Genomic DNA, 18,029 nt, shown 5'->3' with positions numbered 1-18,029 from the left:
TCACGAAAATAAATATTTCGATGCAACCATGTTAGAGAGTAACATACCATACATTAAATATTAAAATTCTATATATTAGAGGGTAATATTCATATATTAAAGAATAAAACGCAATAGATCAGAGAGAATACCGTATACAATTCCATATATTAGAACGCTACATATCATATATTAGAGGGTAACATACAATATATTAGAGGGTAGCATACAATATATTAGAGGGTAGCATACAATATATTAGAGGGTAGCATACAATAATTATATTAGAGGGTAGCATACAATATATTAGAGGGTAGCATACAATATATTAGAGGGTAGCATACAATATATTAGAGGGTAGCATACAATATATTAGAGGGTAGCATACAATATATTAGAGGGTAACATACAATATATTAGAGGGTAGCATACAATATATTAGAGGGTAGCATACAATATATTAGAGGGTAGCATACAATATATTAGAGGGTAGCATACAATATATTAGAGGGTAGCATACAATATATTAGAGGGTAACATACAATATATTAGAGGGTAGCATACAATATATTAGAGGGTAGCATACAATATATTAGAGAGTAGCATACCATATATTAGAGGGTAGCATACAATATATTAGCGGGTAGCATACAATATATTAGAGGGTAGCATACAATATATTAGAGGGTAGCATACAATATATTAGAGGGTAGCATACAATATATTAGAGAATACCATATAATAGAAAGTAACATACCATAAATTTAAAAGTGAGACAACTTACGATACGAATTCAGGAGAACCAGCGTTGTAGTTGTAGATGGAGAAGTATATAGCAAGGTCACCATCACCGGATGGAGGATTGAGGGGTGGAGAGAGAGTCTTAAAGTGGAGGTATAAATGATGGGAATTGTATGTGTCTCTCACAGCCGTCTAAAATTAAGGACTAACGTGTAGGTGAGTTTTAAAAATAAAAACTTTGAAAAAATGATTTCTAGAAGGGTTATGATATAATTCTAACCTCGAGGTGAACTCAGCGATGCACCAACAATCATGATGAGAAAACTCCAATACTCAGAACAGTTAAAATGTATGTAAAGGAATCTCAAAAATCATGCATAATCCAAAAAGTTGAGCCTCTAAAAAGATTTTTGTATTGACATTGACATTGAGCATTGCGCGTGATAGAGACTGGAGCAACACCGCATCTAGCAGGAGAAAATTGGGGCTATAAAATAATGTTGTATTTGTTTACACTTTGTCAAACCAGAAAACTCACGGGTTAGAAGCAATGCTGTGTGACAGATCTGTCACACGCATTGCTGAAATGATACCCGGCATATCAGCAGTTCACACCACATCCTGTTATGAACTTTGTTATCAGAAAAAGTGATTAGCTGCGTGGGTCGAGGAGACCGAAGTAAAGATGGATATTTTATTTCAGTAATTTATAAACAACTATTTTCTTTATTACCCTTTTCAAAGTTGCAGATAGAGGAAACATTGTACTAAGAGGTTTACAGCACTTTAACTCCCCACCACTCTATATACCTATTCTGGACTGTATACTTCACTCCCCAGCACTCTCTATACATATTCTGGATTGTATACTTCAACACCTTAATTTTGCATAAATAGCCCAGACAGCGTAAGGTAATATGAGCAGTAAACCAACACCATCCATCCTCCTTCGTAGAATGCAAATAATATAATACTTGTATGTTTAAAATATACATTGTACACAAAACAGCTTCCAAATGCACTCCATGCGTAATAGCACTTCAAGAAACCTGGTTTCACTTGTTTCCTTCAGTCAACCACTCGGAGATGATGACATGAAGAACCTGACTACGGCAGCATGAGAAACCTAACTACGACAGCATACTCTCAACCAACCAATATTCAGTCCTGGTTAAACAAACAACAAAAAGAACTTGCTGCGCTTGTCTAAAAGAGTTTAATAAAGGTTGTCTACCAGATTGCTGCCAGAGGGCACTAATGGAGGATACATCGATACCGACATCTATTTGATTTGACAGCCAAAAATTCAAAACCTCACGTGTCTAAAGAATACACAATTCATGAACTCTGTTCCAAATGAGTTTAAAGACTTTCTTATCTCGTCTCTCTCCTAGATGAAGGTTACATTTTTAATAAAACAGCTTCGTCACACTTGCTGCTGATGTGCTTGGATGGTGAAAGTTGTGACACGGTGCTACAGATTGTGACACAGTGCTACAGATTGTGACACAGTGCTACAGGTGGTGACACAATGCTACAGATTGTGACACAATGCTACAGATTGTGACACAGTGCTACAGATTGTGACACAGTGCTACAGATTGTGACACAGAGCTACAGGTTGTGACACGGTACTACAGATTGTGACACATTGCTACAAGTTGTGACACAGTGCTGCAGATTGTGACACAGTGCTACAGGTTGTGACACGGTGCTACAGATTGTAATACATTGCTACAGGTTGTGACACGGTGCTACAGATTATGAAACATTGCTACAAGTTGTAACCGGCAGTAAATCAGGTTACTCTCTACTATTACAATATCTTATTTGTTGGCCATCCAAGTCAGCCAGAAGAAACAGCTCCAATGAGCTGCCTAAATAGGGTATTATAAATTGACTGAAATGTTAAAGTTAGAATCAATAACTGAGCGTTACGAAAGATGTGCAGGAGCAGATAAGACTGATATCAGAAACATGTCAGCGATTGTCAAGAGATACGGTAACAGACAAGGACTGGTAATTTGTAGAAACCTTTGACCTATCATTGTTAACGCAGCGTTAAGGCCACGTATGCTAAAGATAAGAGTGTTATCAGCTTTACCAAATACAGTGTAATCCATCTGAGGGTGAAACAGTTACCATTGGAAGTAATCGCAGCAAATTTACTACTGAGTCATGCCATATAAAAGTTGAAATTTTTTTTAGTAACGAACAAAGATTTCATGTAGCATGGTTAAATATACCGGTACTGCCTAATAGCCAGATACTGCCTGGATGTCCTGATCAGGAAGTGACTCCGCTACCATTTTAGGACAAACAGTACATGTAGATAACTTTGCAAAAATCCAAGAATAACTTTCACCTCATTTCTGGTAACTTTTTTAAATTTCAACTAAATTATTTTCTGAGCCCAAAGCATATAACAATGTTTACTATAGTAAGAGCCGCCTTCTTTCGTCTGTCTGAAGCCACGGTTGAAGGTTGAAAAAACATCGCATCATACGAAATTGGAACTCGCAACATTTGGCTTACCATTCTGGAATACCACCACCTGTACTGATAGTTCGTATTTGTTTGTAAATTGTGAATTATTGTGCCCGTACTTAATTTCTATGCTTCATTGGCACACCTTATGATACCAGGGAACTAGTGACAAATAATACTAAATATTTCAGAAAACAACACAGTTGGTTAAAGTAGGATTGAACTCAGTTTTAGAATTGCTTTTTAAGTAATTCTAATCTATGGAATGATAATATTTTAGAAAATCTCAACCTTTCAATTTTTGCTGTTCTCTGATCTGCAAATATTGATGACATGGAAACTGCAGGCATTAAGCTATCCATTGACACTGCCAGATGTTTGTAATATTCTATTGACTCCTTGCTAACAACTTCGCTTTGCGATAAAAGAATAGCATAAATGAGAAAAAGATGAAGATTACTAGAGACCAGCAGTGTCAGACTAGACTGTCTATAGTCTGTTAATGGCATGACTAAAAATAATCGAAACTAACAGTCAGGTTACACTCGGTTATTTGAGCAAACAATCTAATAAGTAGGATAATTCGTGTATTTTCAAGGTCACCCTTATTCAAATATTGCTACACGGACAGTCTATCAGCTCTAGCTTATCATTAAAAATCTCCAACAGACATTTTATTAGTTGAGCATTTAGTGAATTGGAATTGTTCGTCTTCACACAGATAGTAACTGGTGTCTCATAACATTCATGTATTGTATTTGTGTCAACAGAACAATCTCTGATAAGCATTTTTATGCAATCTCTTTGGTTGTATTTCTAACCAAGCATCTACTACAGTCAAGACTGGCACAGTCAAGACTGGCACAGTCAAGACTGGCACAGTCAAGACTGGCACAGTCAAGACTGGCACAGTCAAGACTGGCACAGCCAAGACTGGCACAGCCAAGACTGGCACAGCCAAGACTGGCACAGTCAAGACTGGCACAGTCATAAACTGGCACAGCCAAGACAGGCACAGTCAAGACTGGCAGTCAAAACGGGAACAGTCAAGACTGGCACAGTCAAGATTGGCAGTCAAGAAAGACTGGCACAGTAAAAGCTGGCACAGTCAAGACTTGCACAGTAAAAGCTGGCACAGTCAAGATTGGCACAGTCAAGACTGGCACAGTAAAGACTGGCACAGTGAAAACTGGCACAGTCATGATTGACACAGTCAAGACTGGCACAGTCAAGACTAGCACAGTCAAGACTGGTACAGTAAAGACTGGCAGTCAAAACGGGCACAGTCAAGATTGGCACAGTCAAGACTGGCACAGTCAAGACTGGCACAGTCAAGACTGGCACAGTAAAGACTGGCACAGTCAAGACTGGCACAGTGAAAACTGGCACAGTCATGATTGACACAGTCAAGACTGGCACAGTCAAGACTAGCACAATCAAGACTGGTACAGTAAAGACTGGCAGTCAAAACGGGCACAGTCAAGATTGGCACAGTCAAGACTGGCACAGTCAAGACTGGCACAGTCAAGACTGGCACAGTCAAGACTGGCACAGTCAAGACTGGCATATTTAAGACTGGCAGTCAAAACGGGCACAGTCAAGACTGGCACAGTCAAGACTGGCACAATCAAAACTGGCACAGTCAAGACTGGCACAGTCAAAAGTGGTACAGTAAAGACTGGTACAGTCAAGACTGGCACAGTCAAAATGGGCAGTCAAGACTGGCACAGTAAAGACTGGTACAGTCAAGACTTGTAAAGTCAAGACTTGCACAGTTAAGAAGTTGAATGAGCATCTTCGGATAAGAAGAGTAAAGATGTCATATACATAAAAAAGCAAAGATATATAAAAATACATAGACATAAAGAATGCTTTAAATGTGTAAAAAAAGAGACCGGGCCATAAAAGTTAAAGAATAATATTTTAAAACATTAAACACGACAACAAAAAAGTATAGTAATACCTTATGTTGATGTAAAGCTCACTTAATTAGGTTAAATTAATTCTTTATCTTGCTCACAGCCTCTACCTAAACACCTCTGCATCACCAAAGTTACAGCTCAATATGCCTGTCTGCAATGCAGAAACGACGTTATCTTGTTTGACCTTGTTTGACCTTATTTGACATTGTTATATTGACTACTAGTTCATTTAGTTTCTTACGTGTAGCTGAGTTTTTTAAAACAATTTTATAAAACTTCTATAACTCATTTTTACGACGGATCTAATTACAAGAAGTGTTTATAGTTCAGTTTTTGGTTGTGGAAGGAATACACCTGCATACTTATTAGATTATTTACTCCAACACGGAAAGGCAATGTCAAAAGGGATTAACTTTGAATGTATTTAATATGATATTCACAAGCTTATTGCACACAGAAACTGTGGTTGATAACAAGTCTATTGTACTGCAGAGTCTTGTCAACCTCATCAGGAATAGGTGTCCAAATAGCCTTAACAAATAACCACTGAAACTTCAACTTCTGTTTAGAACAGCAAACGCTTCTCAACATTAAGTTGGCGTCACATCTGTTAGAATCACTAATCGTGTTACACAACCTCTATTAGACTCACTCAGTTAAGCGATTCCAATATTCTTACTAAGGGAGCAGATGACTCTCGTGTTAGATACTTACAAGTGTCATATTTCCTGTGGTGAAACTATTTGTGTCCAGGTGAATTTTGTGGAGCTCAATGGGGCTGATGCTTTTCGGCCCAACTCGCATGCCATTCACTCTAGGGACGACATCTAGCCCCAGTTTCCTGCACAGAAAAGTAACAACTTAATGGTGCATGAGTAAATTATCTGACCACTTGAAGCAATTACTTGAAGTGCTGGGCATGAACAGTGAAATATCACATTACCTTATACAAGTGAGTCACCTTTGAACAGTGAGTATTGCCGTTCAAAGCAGCAATTTCAGAGGGTAATTATCTTGAACCGAAACTAATCATAATCGCAAGGGTCGTACTACAACTGGTAAAGGTCAACTGATGCCTCAAAAGATGGATGCACTATTAGTCGTAGGTGACATCACAAATTGGGGTTTTAAGAAATTCTGTGCAGCTTCTATGATATGATATATGAGATGCTGGCTGCTTCAATCCATGTAAAATGGATATTGAATGAAAGCCGGCAGCGTCCCACCTTTGGATATGAGGATACCTTGAAGGCTTTCAGCGCTGCTTATCTAAAACACTCTTAAATGAGTGAACAGCAAGTGGCATCTAACATGTTACATGTAACATGCTACATGTAGCATGTTACATGTTACATCTAACATGCTACATGTAACATGCTACATGTAACATGTTACATGTAGCGTGTTACATGTAAAATGTAGCATGTAAAATGCTACATGTTACATGCTACATGTAACATGCTACATGTAGCATGTTACATGTAACATGCTACATGTAGCTTGTTACATCTAACATGCTACATGTAACATGCTACATGTAGCATGTTACATGTAACATGTACATCTAACATGTAGCATCTACATGTAACATGTTACATCTAACCTCATTCATTTACCATCTAACATGTAGCATGTTACATGTAACATGTTAGATGTAACATGTAGCATGTTACATGTTACATGTTACATGTAGCATGTTACATGTAACATGCTACATCTAACATGTAGCATGTTACATGTAGCATGTAACATGCTACATGTAACATGCTACATGTAGCATGTTAGATGTAACATGTAACATGCTACATGTAGCATGTTACATGTAACATGCTACATCTAACATGTAGCATGTTACATGTGGCATGTAACATGTAACATAAGATAGATGATCGATCATAAGCGTAAGATAGATGTGGGCACTCATGGCAGAGGAAAAATAGTAGCGAGTAACAACACAGCTTCTTGGACTAAAACTCAAGCTAAGGTGTACTGACACACAAAATACAAAATTTATGGCAAGAACCGTTCTGTATGATAAATGTAGTGTAAGGGTGGTCATGTAGGATGCTCATAACTAGTGGTTTGGACAGCCTCTAATGAACTGAATCACTGTCAACATTCCATGTAAATAAAATGTATGTACATTATATGGACAAAGAAAGATAGGTGAAAGATCTCTCATCAGATGTCCCATCAGCTCTGCATGTCAGAATGATCTGACATGCAGAGCTAATGTCTATCATAGCTCTAGGTGCTGAGTAAAACACAAACAACACCCAGATTATATCTACATAACTAGCTAAAACTAGTAGCAGACTTCCTCATGGGAGCAGAGCGATTCTATTGGTCCACTTATTATCCAATCAGCAAAGCAGAGAGAACAAAAAGAGCTAAAAGACTTCCTCTAGGTAACAAGAGCAGTCAAATGGGCAGACATCTTTGTTATATAATTATCTATTACAAATACACAGCTAATCAAGAGTAAGCTGTCCTCCACCATTCAAAACCAACAAAGTATAAACTTAGGGTGGCAGCCATAAGAGTGAGAAACAAAAACACATCAGCTATGACAAAATGTAAGCAATTATAAGAAATAAATTGGACTATCATTTACTGGTTCATTTGTCTCAAACAATTCGGAATGCGCTAAGGAGAGGGTGACGCGCCCCTTGCTCTAGTATGAGTATTCGGAATGCGCTAAGGAGAGGGTGACGCGCCCCTTGCTCTAGTATGAGTATTCAGAATGTGCTAAGGAGAGGGTGACGCGCCCCTTGCTCTAGTATGAGTGCTGGGAATGTGCTAAGGAGAGGGTGACGCACCCCTTGCTCTAGTATGAGTATTCAGAATGTGCTAAGGAGAGGGTGACGCGCCCCTTGCTCTAGTATGAGTACTGGGAATGTGCTAAGTAGAGGGTGACGCGCCCCTTGTTCTAGTACGAGTATTCAGAATATGCTAAGGAGAGGGTGACGCGCCCCTTGCTTTAGTATGAGTACTGGGAATGTGCTAAGGAGAGGGTGACGCGCCCCTTGCTCTAGTATGAGTACTGGGAAGGACTCACTTGTTGCCCCAGTCTATTTTGTTGGTAATCTCTGTACGGAGCTGGGTCCTCAGTGTGCTGGTCAGGTAGGGAGCGGTGAAGGAAGTTCGCAGTTCAAGGAGTTTAACTATTTCTTTCTGAATGTATGCCAGCATCTTCAACCACAAGAATGACATTGCATAAGAATGAATTGCCGTGACAAAGCCTTACGTAAGCCAATATGAAGTAGAAAAAACATTCTGGAGTTTTTAAACTACTTCCTGTTTTAAAATGGTGACTGATCAAAATGTTCAAAGGCTCAATGCTATTCCTAACAATAGATTATCATGAAAAATGTCTATCTAGAATGCAGGTCGCTTGAAGCAGAGTAGTTGTTATAGCATATTACTTCCTCCTGTAGGTCAAGGCTTCTAAACGTCACTCGCTAGGAACCAAGTTGTAATGTGAATGTCCTAATTAGTTCTAAGGAGGTAATGAAATACATACGAGGCCAACTTCAACTTTTAAGCTACATACAGCCGTAACTGAACAGCAGTTACCAAAGGTTTCAATAAGTGGTTACACGAGCTCAAACCTTCGAGTATCCTCTTGCAATGATTAATAATAATTAATAATAAATTTTCCAAGCAAAGTCACTAAGAGTTTTTATCATCTCAAGTGTTTAATCTGAAGTCTGACTTTCCTGGTTAATTTTCGTATAATTACATTTCACAAAAAGAAATCAGTGAAAACTAGCGTAGTGGCAGAGTAGCTATAATTATTTATGTAGCACTATAAAGTTTCATGCTTTCAGAGCAGAAGTACTTTGAGATGACCTTGCACCTTATCACTATATGAAATTATCAGCATTGACAATGTGTGCATAGCGATACAGAAATCCATTGGCATTGAATAGCCCAAGTACCATACAAAACAACCCGATTAACTAGTATTGAAAATGATACGAAAAAAATGCAAAGTAGCATAGAGCCTGTAAATCTCAGGTTAGATGTAATATTATTGTCATTGATCTAGTATTGCAACTGAACTAGGTCACAATAACTGCATGAACTCGTGTCTATTGCATAGCAACGTCGAGTGGCATTAAAAAGCTTGTGTCAGTATATGAAAGCATAGCAAAATCAACTTTCAACAACTTGTACGTTTCAAAGAATGATTTTATCATTTACAAATAATCCCAAACATAAATGGTCTCTAACTCTGACTTGAAGCTCATCAAACCAACCACAGATAATGGAGCATTTCAGGTTGACTACAAAATTAAAAACTTAAGTTAAAAGTAATGTGGCGAAGAGAATTTATCCAAGTGCACAGCGATCTGTACCAAATGCCCATTCAAATAGACCAACATATGAGCTACAAATCAACCCTTCAGTTAACTGTTTTGTCCTGGTGCCGGCTGCATTACTGATTGTCTTGCGAAGGCTAAAATAAAATAATATTAGATTTTATATTTTATATATATTTAATATATATTTTATTGAATAATACGATTCATCTGGGGCCAAAATTAAAATATCGTTGTTCTTATTAGGAGGCTTTTTGCAGTTTTCTGAAAAACCCCCTAAAATTATAGCTTAAAACATAAATTTATCTTAAAATAAAGAATGTTGTGTTTTGAAAACGCAATACATTATTTATGTTTCGAGTTATAAAATCCTGCCAAACATTTCATAGTTTCTGAAATTTTTGAATAGCATATACAACAGCTAACAATCGCCATAGGTTGAAACAATAACTTTTAAGATTTGTTTACAAGTATTAAAACACTGATAAAATGTCTACTAAAACTACAGTGCTGACAGCCTTCTAAAGCTGACGCCAGGAAGTGTTGAATATCCCTGAGACAACTTGTGAGCAACTTAAAAAATTTACAATGTAAAACATACCGTGTCTTGAGGTGAATTGATGTAGAGTTCTTTGATGGCTTTGAACCATTCCCTGAGAGTTTCTGTCAGTTCACAAACTATCAGCTCGTCTTCAAAGCTCAAGCCCTCGCAGGGTCTTATTCTACAAGCAGTGAGCCTGGCAAATCAAAGCTGACATTTTAGACACTATGTCGAGTACTGCCAACAATTACAAACACAAAAAGCTAGATCGGTTAGTTTAAACTCCAATGACGCTAGCTGTAAGGAGCTACATGTATGTTATAAAACAACAACTCTCTCCTTTGACAAGCAGCCTCACCAACCAAGCAGCCCAGACATCAAGAAACGGTGCAAATGCTTCTCATTTTTTACTCTGTGTCTGAAAAGGCCATGGAGCTAATCACATAGTAATATCAGTTTGTTCCCAGGACCAGGAGTCAAGACAGCGGATCTGGTGAGAGACAGTTCCTGAGCTACCTGAAATCGCTCAGGCTAATTTTATGGCCATGATAAGTACGACTCGGAAGAATGTAACTCAAAAGAAGTCTGGCATTTCTAGGCGCCAATATTCGCGGTATTGCATCGATGTGTTAGTCAGTCGACAACATATATCGATATAGGAAATTACTTACTTCTCAATAATTTCTACACAAGCTACATATGTATAAGGCAATCACTTCACGCATTTAGGGTAATGTTTAACACCCTGCAACTTTCATAGAATGTTAAAAGAATATCGCTATGAAGAGCTTATCGATTTCAGAAACATTTTATAATGCAAAATATGACCACTCCGCTGGCAGATTTAGGGTGATTTTAGATTTTCCAAGCTTAGGGGGCGCAAGGGTTAAAATTACCAAGTTTTCATTCGTTGATAGCATTGCGACACACCCCCATATAGCTGTGTTGCTCTCATTTTATAGTGATTAAGTGTCGCTATTTGGGAGCGAAACACCTGTGTGATGCGCCACCTTTGTGCCATGGAAACGACCTTAGCGACCAACAATGTCACACTTGTGTGCGCGCATAGGTCTTGCTTTTCTGTTGCTTTATATGTAGACATGAACCTTGACATAAGGCTTCACGCAACCATCACTCTACTACAGTGCCCTGTGAAAACAAGATCTGCTTCTTGGCCCAGCACAGTGCTTCAGTACTGACACACCTAAAGGTTGTTACACCATCGCTGTAAGAAAACTTAGTAAATATATATCGTCGAATCTTCATAACTTGGGAGTTGTCCTCTTCATGTCACTTTCAGGGATCGCTGATTGACGCAGTGAGTATTTTATCAATGAGCGACAAACAAACTCGTTAAACCGTTTTAGCATACACTGATTGTCTTCGTTAAAACTCTGGAGTTTGGCTATCATAGCCTAAAAATCTGAAAATATTTGTAATGATTATGGACCAAAGACTTTCATTGCTGCATCTCTGAGCCCATGCTTATTTACTGTCAATATACCCTCTCTCACACAGCTGTCATATAGTGATATGTCCACCAACAAACACAAAAACTACCATACTTTTTTTGGAATCATGGTAGGTGCGGGATTGGAATCTACAACGCTGCCCACACATCCCCCCTTTCGTGTAGGGAATCCAAAAACACCTTCAGTCATTGATGAGTAAGTGATATAAATTGTTGGACACGTCTGGGCAAAACACCAGCCTGTAGCCAACTTCCAATGAGAAATGAGAATACAGTCAGGCCACAGATATCACAGTCATCCCTTACGCAGGGCAATTTAGGATTGCTGAACTCACAATATGCAGATTGGTCACCTCATGTTATTAGCTCAAGCTGAACATTGTATGAAATGTCTGCTCAAAAACAGGAAACCCTCAAGAAACGCAAACAAATCGAAGCTATTGTACTAAGTCATGAGTGATTTGTTTGCGCTATGTAACTCGGCAAACAGCATTGTGTTAATGGTTGAAGCAAGGAGGAAGTTGGCCTGCTTTATACTGCGCATTATTTCAGGGCACAGGGAAAGATTGTACACCCCATCACACGCTATACCTGCTCTAACCCTAATCCATCTCCACTTCAATGCTGCTCCTAATAATAGATTATCATGAAAAATGTCTATCTAAAATGCAGAGTAGTTGTTAGAGCATATTACTTCCTCCTGAAGGTCAAGGCTTCTAAACGTCACTCGCTAGGAACCAAGTTGTAATGTGAATGTCCTAATTGGTTCTAAGGAGGTAATGAAATGCATACACGGCCAACTTAAACTTTTAAGCTACATACTGCCGTAACTGAACAGCAGTTACCAAAGGTTTCAATAAGTGGTTACACGGGCTCAAACCTTCGAGCATCCTCAGTTGGTAAAAAAGTAGAGCCAAAACTTACAATGATTAATAATAATAATGATTAATAAACTTTCCAAGCAAACTCACTAAAAGTCTTTATCATCTCAAACGTCTGATTTTCGAATTTCCTGTTCAATTTGTATATATTTACACTTTGGCAAAAAAAATTAATAAAAAGTAGTTTACAATAGCATTCACTAGCACAACAACGTCCAATCAGACAAGAGCAGCACAACAACGTCCAATCAGACAAGAGCAGCACAACAACGTCCAATCAGACAAGAGCAGCACAACAACGTCCAATCAGGCAAGAGCAGCACAACAACGTCCAATCAGACAAGAGCAGCACAACAACATCCAATCAGACAAGAGCAGCACAACAACGTCCAATCAGACAAGAGCAGCACAACGACGTCCAATCAGACAAGAGCTTCTATTGCTGAACCACAGGTTTTCCCTTTCAAGCTTTTAGCTTCAACTGCTTCCTCTAACCAAAGCTACTTGTTGGAAGGTTCAGCTGGAACCCCTTTGAACAGGCGCAGGATTTTGGAGTAAGGAGGCTAGCAGACCAAAAGAAACAACCAGTTTCGGGTAGAATATGGTCACACAAGTCGAAAAGGTGTTACATAACCTTTTAGAACCATGAATCGGCTACATAAGGTATCTAGTAAGCTTACAACTTGCCAAGGGGTCAAGAGCTGATAAATGCCTAGACACACCGGGATGTTATCTTTCCAAACTGGTAACTACAGCTAATGACTTTAAGTAGATTGAATATACATATCAAAGGGCCTTCTAATTATTTATAACATCCTTGTTTGGTTTTCCTTGAATGCATTGTCTCAGCTTATCAACCAGCTCCCCTTGACTGTCATGTTGTTAGATGAACTATCCATTTTGGCAGGTTGGAATGCCGTGTTATCTCTAGTCTTTAAACCCTCTACGCATATTCTCAATTCTGATAGGATAAACTTATCCAAGTTATTCTTGTTTCATGCACAAGCACCATGGTTGGCTTAAAACTTGATTAATGTGTCAGAATAATCACAAAACTAGTGACCCCGAGATATCTTCGTTTGACTATCCATTCACTCAGCAATGAACAATGTGGTAATTGTAGACTCTGAAATGGAGACGTATCCACATTTTAATATGAAAAATTATTAGCGAGGAAGTCTTTCTTACTGATAATACAGGCATCTAAGACAGCGCCTCTGCACTCACATCGGAGCAAAGCCATAAAACGTTCTCCCACAAGTAAAAAATTAAACGAGTTCTGCTTTGAAGAAGGTGAAAAATAGGGTTGACTATCAAGCTAGAAAATGTCAACTTGGAACTAGTAGGTTCGAATGAGACAAAAGTTATCGAGGAAAATGGGCAGCATGCAGCAGCTAAATATGGAAATGAGGCAAATGTTTCGCGATCTAGTTGGCAGCTTTAAGGAACGATAAGATATATAGAAGTATACTATGCAAGGAAGTTGGAGCAGCTGTGAGGTGATTCGATAGGATAAGTCAACAAATGATTTAGATAGTCAGATCAGGAAAGGCCAACTTAATGCTCATAATTAGCCACAACTAAGTGACCTCCTACCGGGAATAGAGATGATTGTTGACTTGATCTTCAGTAGCAGTAATACTCCGATCGATTTTTCTTACATGTACATACTCGGAGGGGAATATGCCCTACAAATACAGATAAAGTAAATAAGAGGCCTTAGGTTAAGAGCTTTTTATTCGCTGTGACAAAATCTGAAGTAATAAAAACTATCAGATCATTGTAAAAACCTACCGAGACTGCTCTATCGTCCAGCAGATAGCCTTTGTACCATCCTACAAAACCAGCAGTATATGAGCTACAGTCCAGCACAACGAAAAACCTTTGGTGCTTCATGCGAATTTTAACATACTAAACAACGTGAAAGATTTCATTCATTTGAGGCCATCGTCAGAGCATTCAATGCTGGAAGACTCGGTAGACTTGCGCATCGGTTTTGAGATCAGCTTATCTAAGCTAGTCTACTGAAGCGCATGTGACAAAAGGTTGACAACTTCGGAATGTTTTAATTTTGGTCAAAACCAAACTCACATGTAGATTCGCTTCCCTCAGAATTTGCCTTTTAACAAACATAAACTCAAATACTGTCAACAGCCCCTTTTTTCTGCTGTCTCTACAATGCCTCATATGCGTATGTGAAGCAAGTTTGAAATAGAGCCGGTTGATTTTAATATTTCTACAGCTGCTAAAAATAGGAAGTTTTGCATGAGACATTTTAGTAGCGATTGGATAAACTCAAACAAAAAGTTGTAGTAACTTCATTATATGATAATTACAAACCCCGGAAAGTAATAAATCTAGATTATTAAGCAGGAAATACATAAAATTAGAACTGATAACAGCATACTAACAAAATATTTTTGTTTTATAATTCTTGTATGGCACAATTTAGAAAACAATTATGTTTGAGATTTAATTTATTGCCAATAGAGTAATATGCATACAACTATATTAGTATTCTTTTCGTCCTGAACATCATTCAGCTGCCCTAAAGTTGTACAAAGGCTGGAGATTTGCTAAACGGGGAGGGTAGCTTTGCGTAGCGCATAGCCTGACTCGATAGGTTAGCCGAATCGATAGGTCTCGAAATAATTGTAACGGAGCATTTTGCCATTGACTCGCATTTTTAGCCAAAGGAAACTCACATAACAATTATAAACCAACTCCTGAAATTACGCCTAATTGAAATAGAGTTGTCCGCCCTGTAATCAATTTTCCAAATGCATAGACTTTGTTTCTGTTCAACATTCTTTATATGGTTATAGTTATCACCAGTCAGCACATTGAAGTATCAGCTACAATGATTTGGCCTATTGACAGCAGCTGCATGTATAAAAAACAACAGTGAATACATGACTACTGGCACATCACTTATACTATCTCAATCAGAAGAGGCCTGATGTTAATGGGACATGATTAGATGTGAATGCCATCAAACTGGCTTTTCTTGATAAAAATCGAAGGTGATAATGGAGAGCAATTACTACTGAGAGAATATTCAGATGAGGAGCTTAGCATCCATCCTTTTCAGTCGATGCTGTGTAATGAAATTATTGCCATTATTTGCGTGGGACATAGAAGCGTACAAATGAAATCCCCTCACAGGGGGGTGGTTTGGCCTCACCCTAGTCTCATAATAATAACATAGTCTAAGCTCCCCACCTGATCACTCTCAACATACAAATTGTTTAACGTATGATTTAAAGTTCGAATACATGTATAATAAATAGTATATAAATGATATATAAATAGGCCTATTACTACATATATATTAAAAATGATAAATAGATAATATTGTACTCTACACCCTAGGTAATGTCTAGCGCAACATAATAGAGGTTTATTGATAAGCTAGTCTCCTAAACAAAATGGAGAGGTTGGTGAAAATTAAAAATGGTATAGAAAGTCACCAAAATTATAAAGCTGTATTGAGTTATACTGCAGGTCTTTATCCCACCTTGACCTCTTAACCTCCTCATTGCTGAACCTACATTTCCGTTTAAGTTTCTCTCAACTAGAACAACGACCAAAGTATTTTTTTATCTATTACTACTATATTATATTAGTTTTTTACTATATAACAATAAAAGGTTTTTATTATATAGTAAAAAATAGTTAGTTTTAATATATTTTATAGTTATATACTATATAGTTATGCAATAATGTTATTTTTCTTCATCCACTTTTTGCAAGAGTTTCTATTACATACACTTTAATGTCATGCGCTTTAATAACCTGCAGGTTTTACAGGGAATTGTTCTAGATTTTTGGGCTGTTGAATGAGTTTTATGTAAACAATGTATTCTTACAGAAATATTTGCTCTACCAGCTTTAGCAGATGAGACAAATCTCAAAAATTAATTGTTTCCATATGCAGAGGTTTGACTGTCCAAGTTTTATTTAACTTTAAATCTAGCCTTAGGAACATATAATTTTTCTTCCAAGTCTCAGTTTAGTTAGCAGCTGATGGTGAAACATTACCTATTTATGATAGTTTCTATCATTAGTAGGTTAGCATGTCACTATGGAACAACAGGCTATGTAGTTATTGTCAACAGGTTAAGGAGGCGACACGGTTAACACAAAAGTACCTGGGCATTGTTCTTCTATCACCACAGTGTCACACGGGTTCAGATCGATAGCCTGTGCTATGTCTCCTTTTCTGAACCTGCACACAGCTGCAATATAAAGTTTGTTTGAATCTTATGTCTGCTGGCTAACAAGTATTCGATACACCCATGATAGTGGCCCTTATACATAAACGCCTTCACCACCTTTAACCACAAAAACAATGGTGGAAAAAGGGTAGTGTCCATAGTGCTTCGGCTGGCACTCCCAGCATACTCATCAAATCGAGTTGGCAGCAGGTGCATGAGTCAGACAGCACTTGCTGCGGTTTGGAGTAAAATATCAAACAGTAGGATAATCTAGAATTAATTGGCACAAGGCTATGCGCTAGAATATAGCATTGCCATTCAGGAGACTAATATCAACAAAGATATAGTAACCAGGATTGTAGCATCCAGTGTCCTCACGGGCAAAACAGTATTCTACTCAGATACATATTTGCTACAGCCCATTCATAGCTTCCATTCCATTGCAATTGTTTAAAATTAGAATGCAAATCATGTTAGTCCTTGCCTCAAAAATTTACCAGAGCTACCAGCATTACAAGATGAGTCACCCTAACAGTTTTGGATTGCCTGGTGAGTCATAATTCATGTGAACTGATGCAATTATTGTGGCACAACCGCGGACCAGTTAAAACTATTTGTATTGACCTATCAAAACATTAAATGAAACAATAAATAACACTAGCAAAACGTGCAGCTATAAGCCAGACTGGCTGTAAGCAAAATAAACTGAAACCCGTTTTACCACGATTTGACAGCTGGAGATAATTACCAACCGATTAGCCTACTACCTTCAAAGGTGGGCACTAATGCAAGTTGTTTAAACGTCGTTATGAGCAAACAAAAACCTTGTATGGATTATGACACATTATTTCAACAACAATGCTTGTATGAGCTTTCATGTTAGCCAAAACTCTGTTAATTGGCCGAAACAGCTAGACACTAGATCCATATGACTAGATTCATATGACTAAGCGAGCTTAGTGCTACAAGCATAACCAAACTACATAACAGTCCATTTGAACATCGTGTGTCATGCTTTACTTGCATACTATACAAGCAAGTGTTTGCTCATGATATCTTTGCTTCCTTGCAAAGATATTATGAGCAAGCGCATCATCAAAAGCAAGTTTAATCGCATGTTATGTATTTTTTTCAAACTGCAAATGAACGACCAATAGCATAATGATAACTCTTTGACAAATGTTTTACACCACAAGCCTATTTATTTGTATGAAACACGTACCTATACCGATCTTTCGTTGAGCCTGAGACGTTGTAGTCCAAACCATGGTTTCAGAATAAGAGTGTTGTGGTATATCTCAGAAACCTTGAAAAGGTTCTCTGTCAATTCACAAATAACTAAACGGATATATAAAAAAAACTTCAGAGAGGCATATCTATGAGAAGTTAGCACATACTAGAACATAGAATGTCCACATAGATGAGCGAGGCGTTTATCGCGTAAGATGTCAAACTAAGCACAATA

At 37.9% G+C, this 18,029-nt stretch overlaps 1 protein-coding gene across 6 annotated transcripts in view; it reads right to left on the bottom strand.

The window, feature by feature from the left end:
* Nucleotides 1–18,029, bottom strand: part of LOC137388911 (dedicator of cytokinesis protein 4-like) — a 63,476-nt gene extending 45,447 nt beyond the window's left edge. For all 6 annotated transcript variants that reach the window (XR_010978043.1, XM_068075398.1, XM_068075401.1 and 3 more), the window contains exons 1-8: nt 17,787–18,029; nt 16,499–16,585; nt 14,142–14,182; nt 13,944–14,035; nt 10,056–10,176; nt 8,188–8,321; nt 5,844–5,970; nt 764–912 (exon numbers count right to left, since the gene is read on the bottom strand). Coding sequence is in view for 5 of the 6 variants with exons in the window: in XM_068075398.1 (XP_067931499.1) it covers nt 764–912; nt 5,844–5,970; nt 8,188–8,321; nt 10,056–10,176; nt 13,944–14,035; nt 14,142–14,182; nt 16,499–16,585; nt 17,787–17,832 (797 nt within the window). In the remaining variant the exon portion in view is untranslated. The remainder of the gene's footprint in view (nt 1–763; nt 913–5,843; nt 5,971–8,187; nt 8,322–10,055; nt 10,177–13,943; nt 14,036–14,141; nt 14,183–16,498; nt 16,586–17,786) is intronic.

The sequence above is a fragment of the Watersipora subatra genome, chromosome 2 (assembly GCF_963576615.1).
Source record: "Watersipora subatra chromosome 2, tzWatSuba1.1, whole genome shotgun sequence".
NCBI lineage: Eukaryota > Metazoa > Bryozoa > Gymnolaemata > Cheilostomatida > Watersiporidae > Watersipora > Watersipora subatra.
This window is presented reverse-complemented; position numbering and strand designations above follow the sequence as displayed.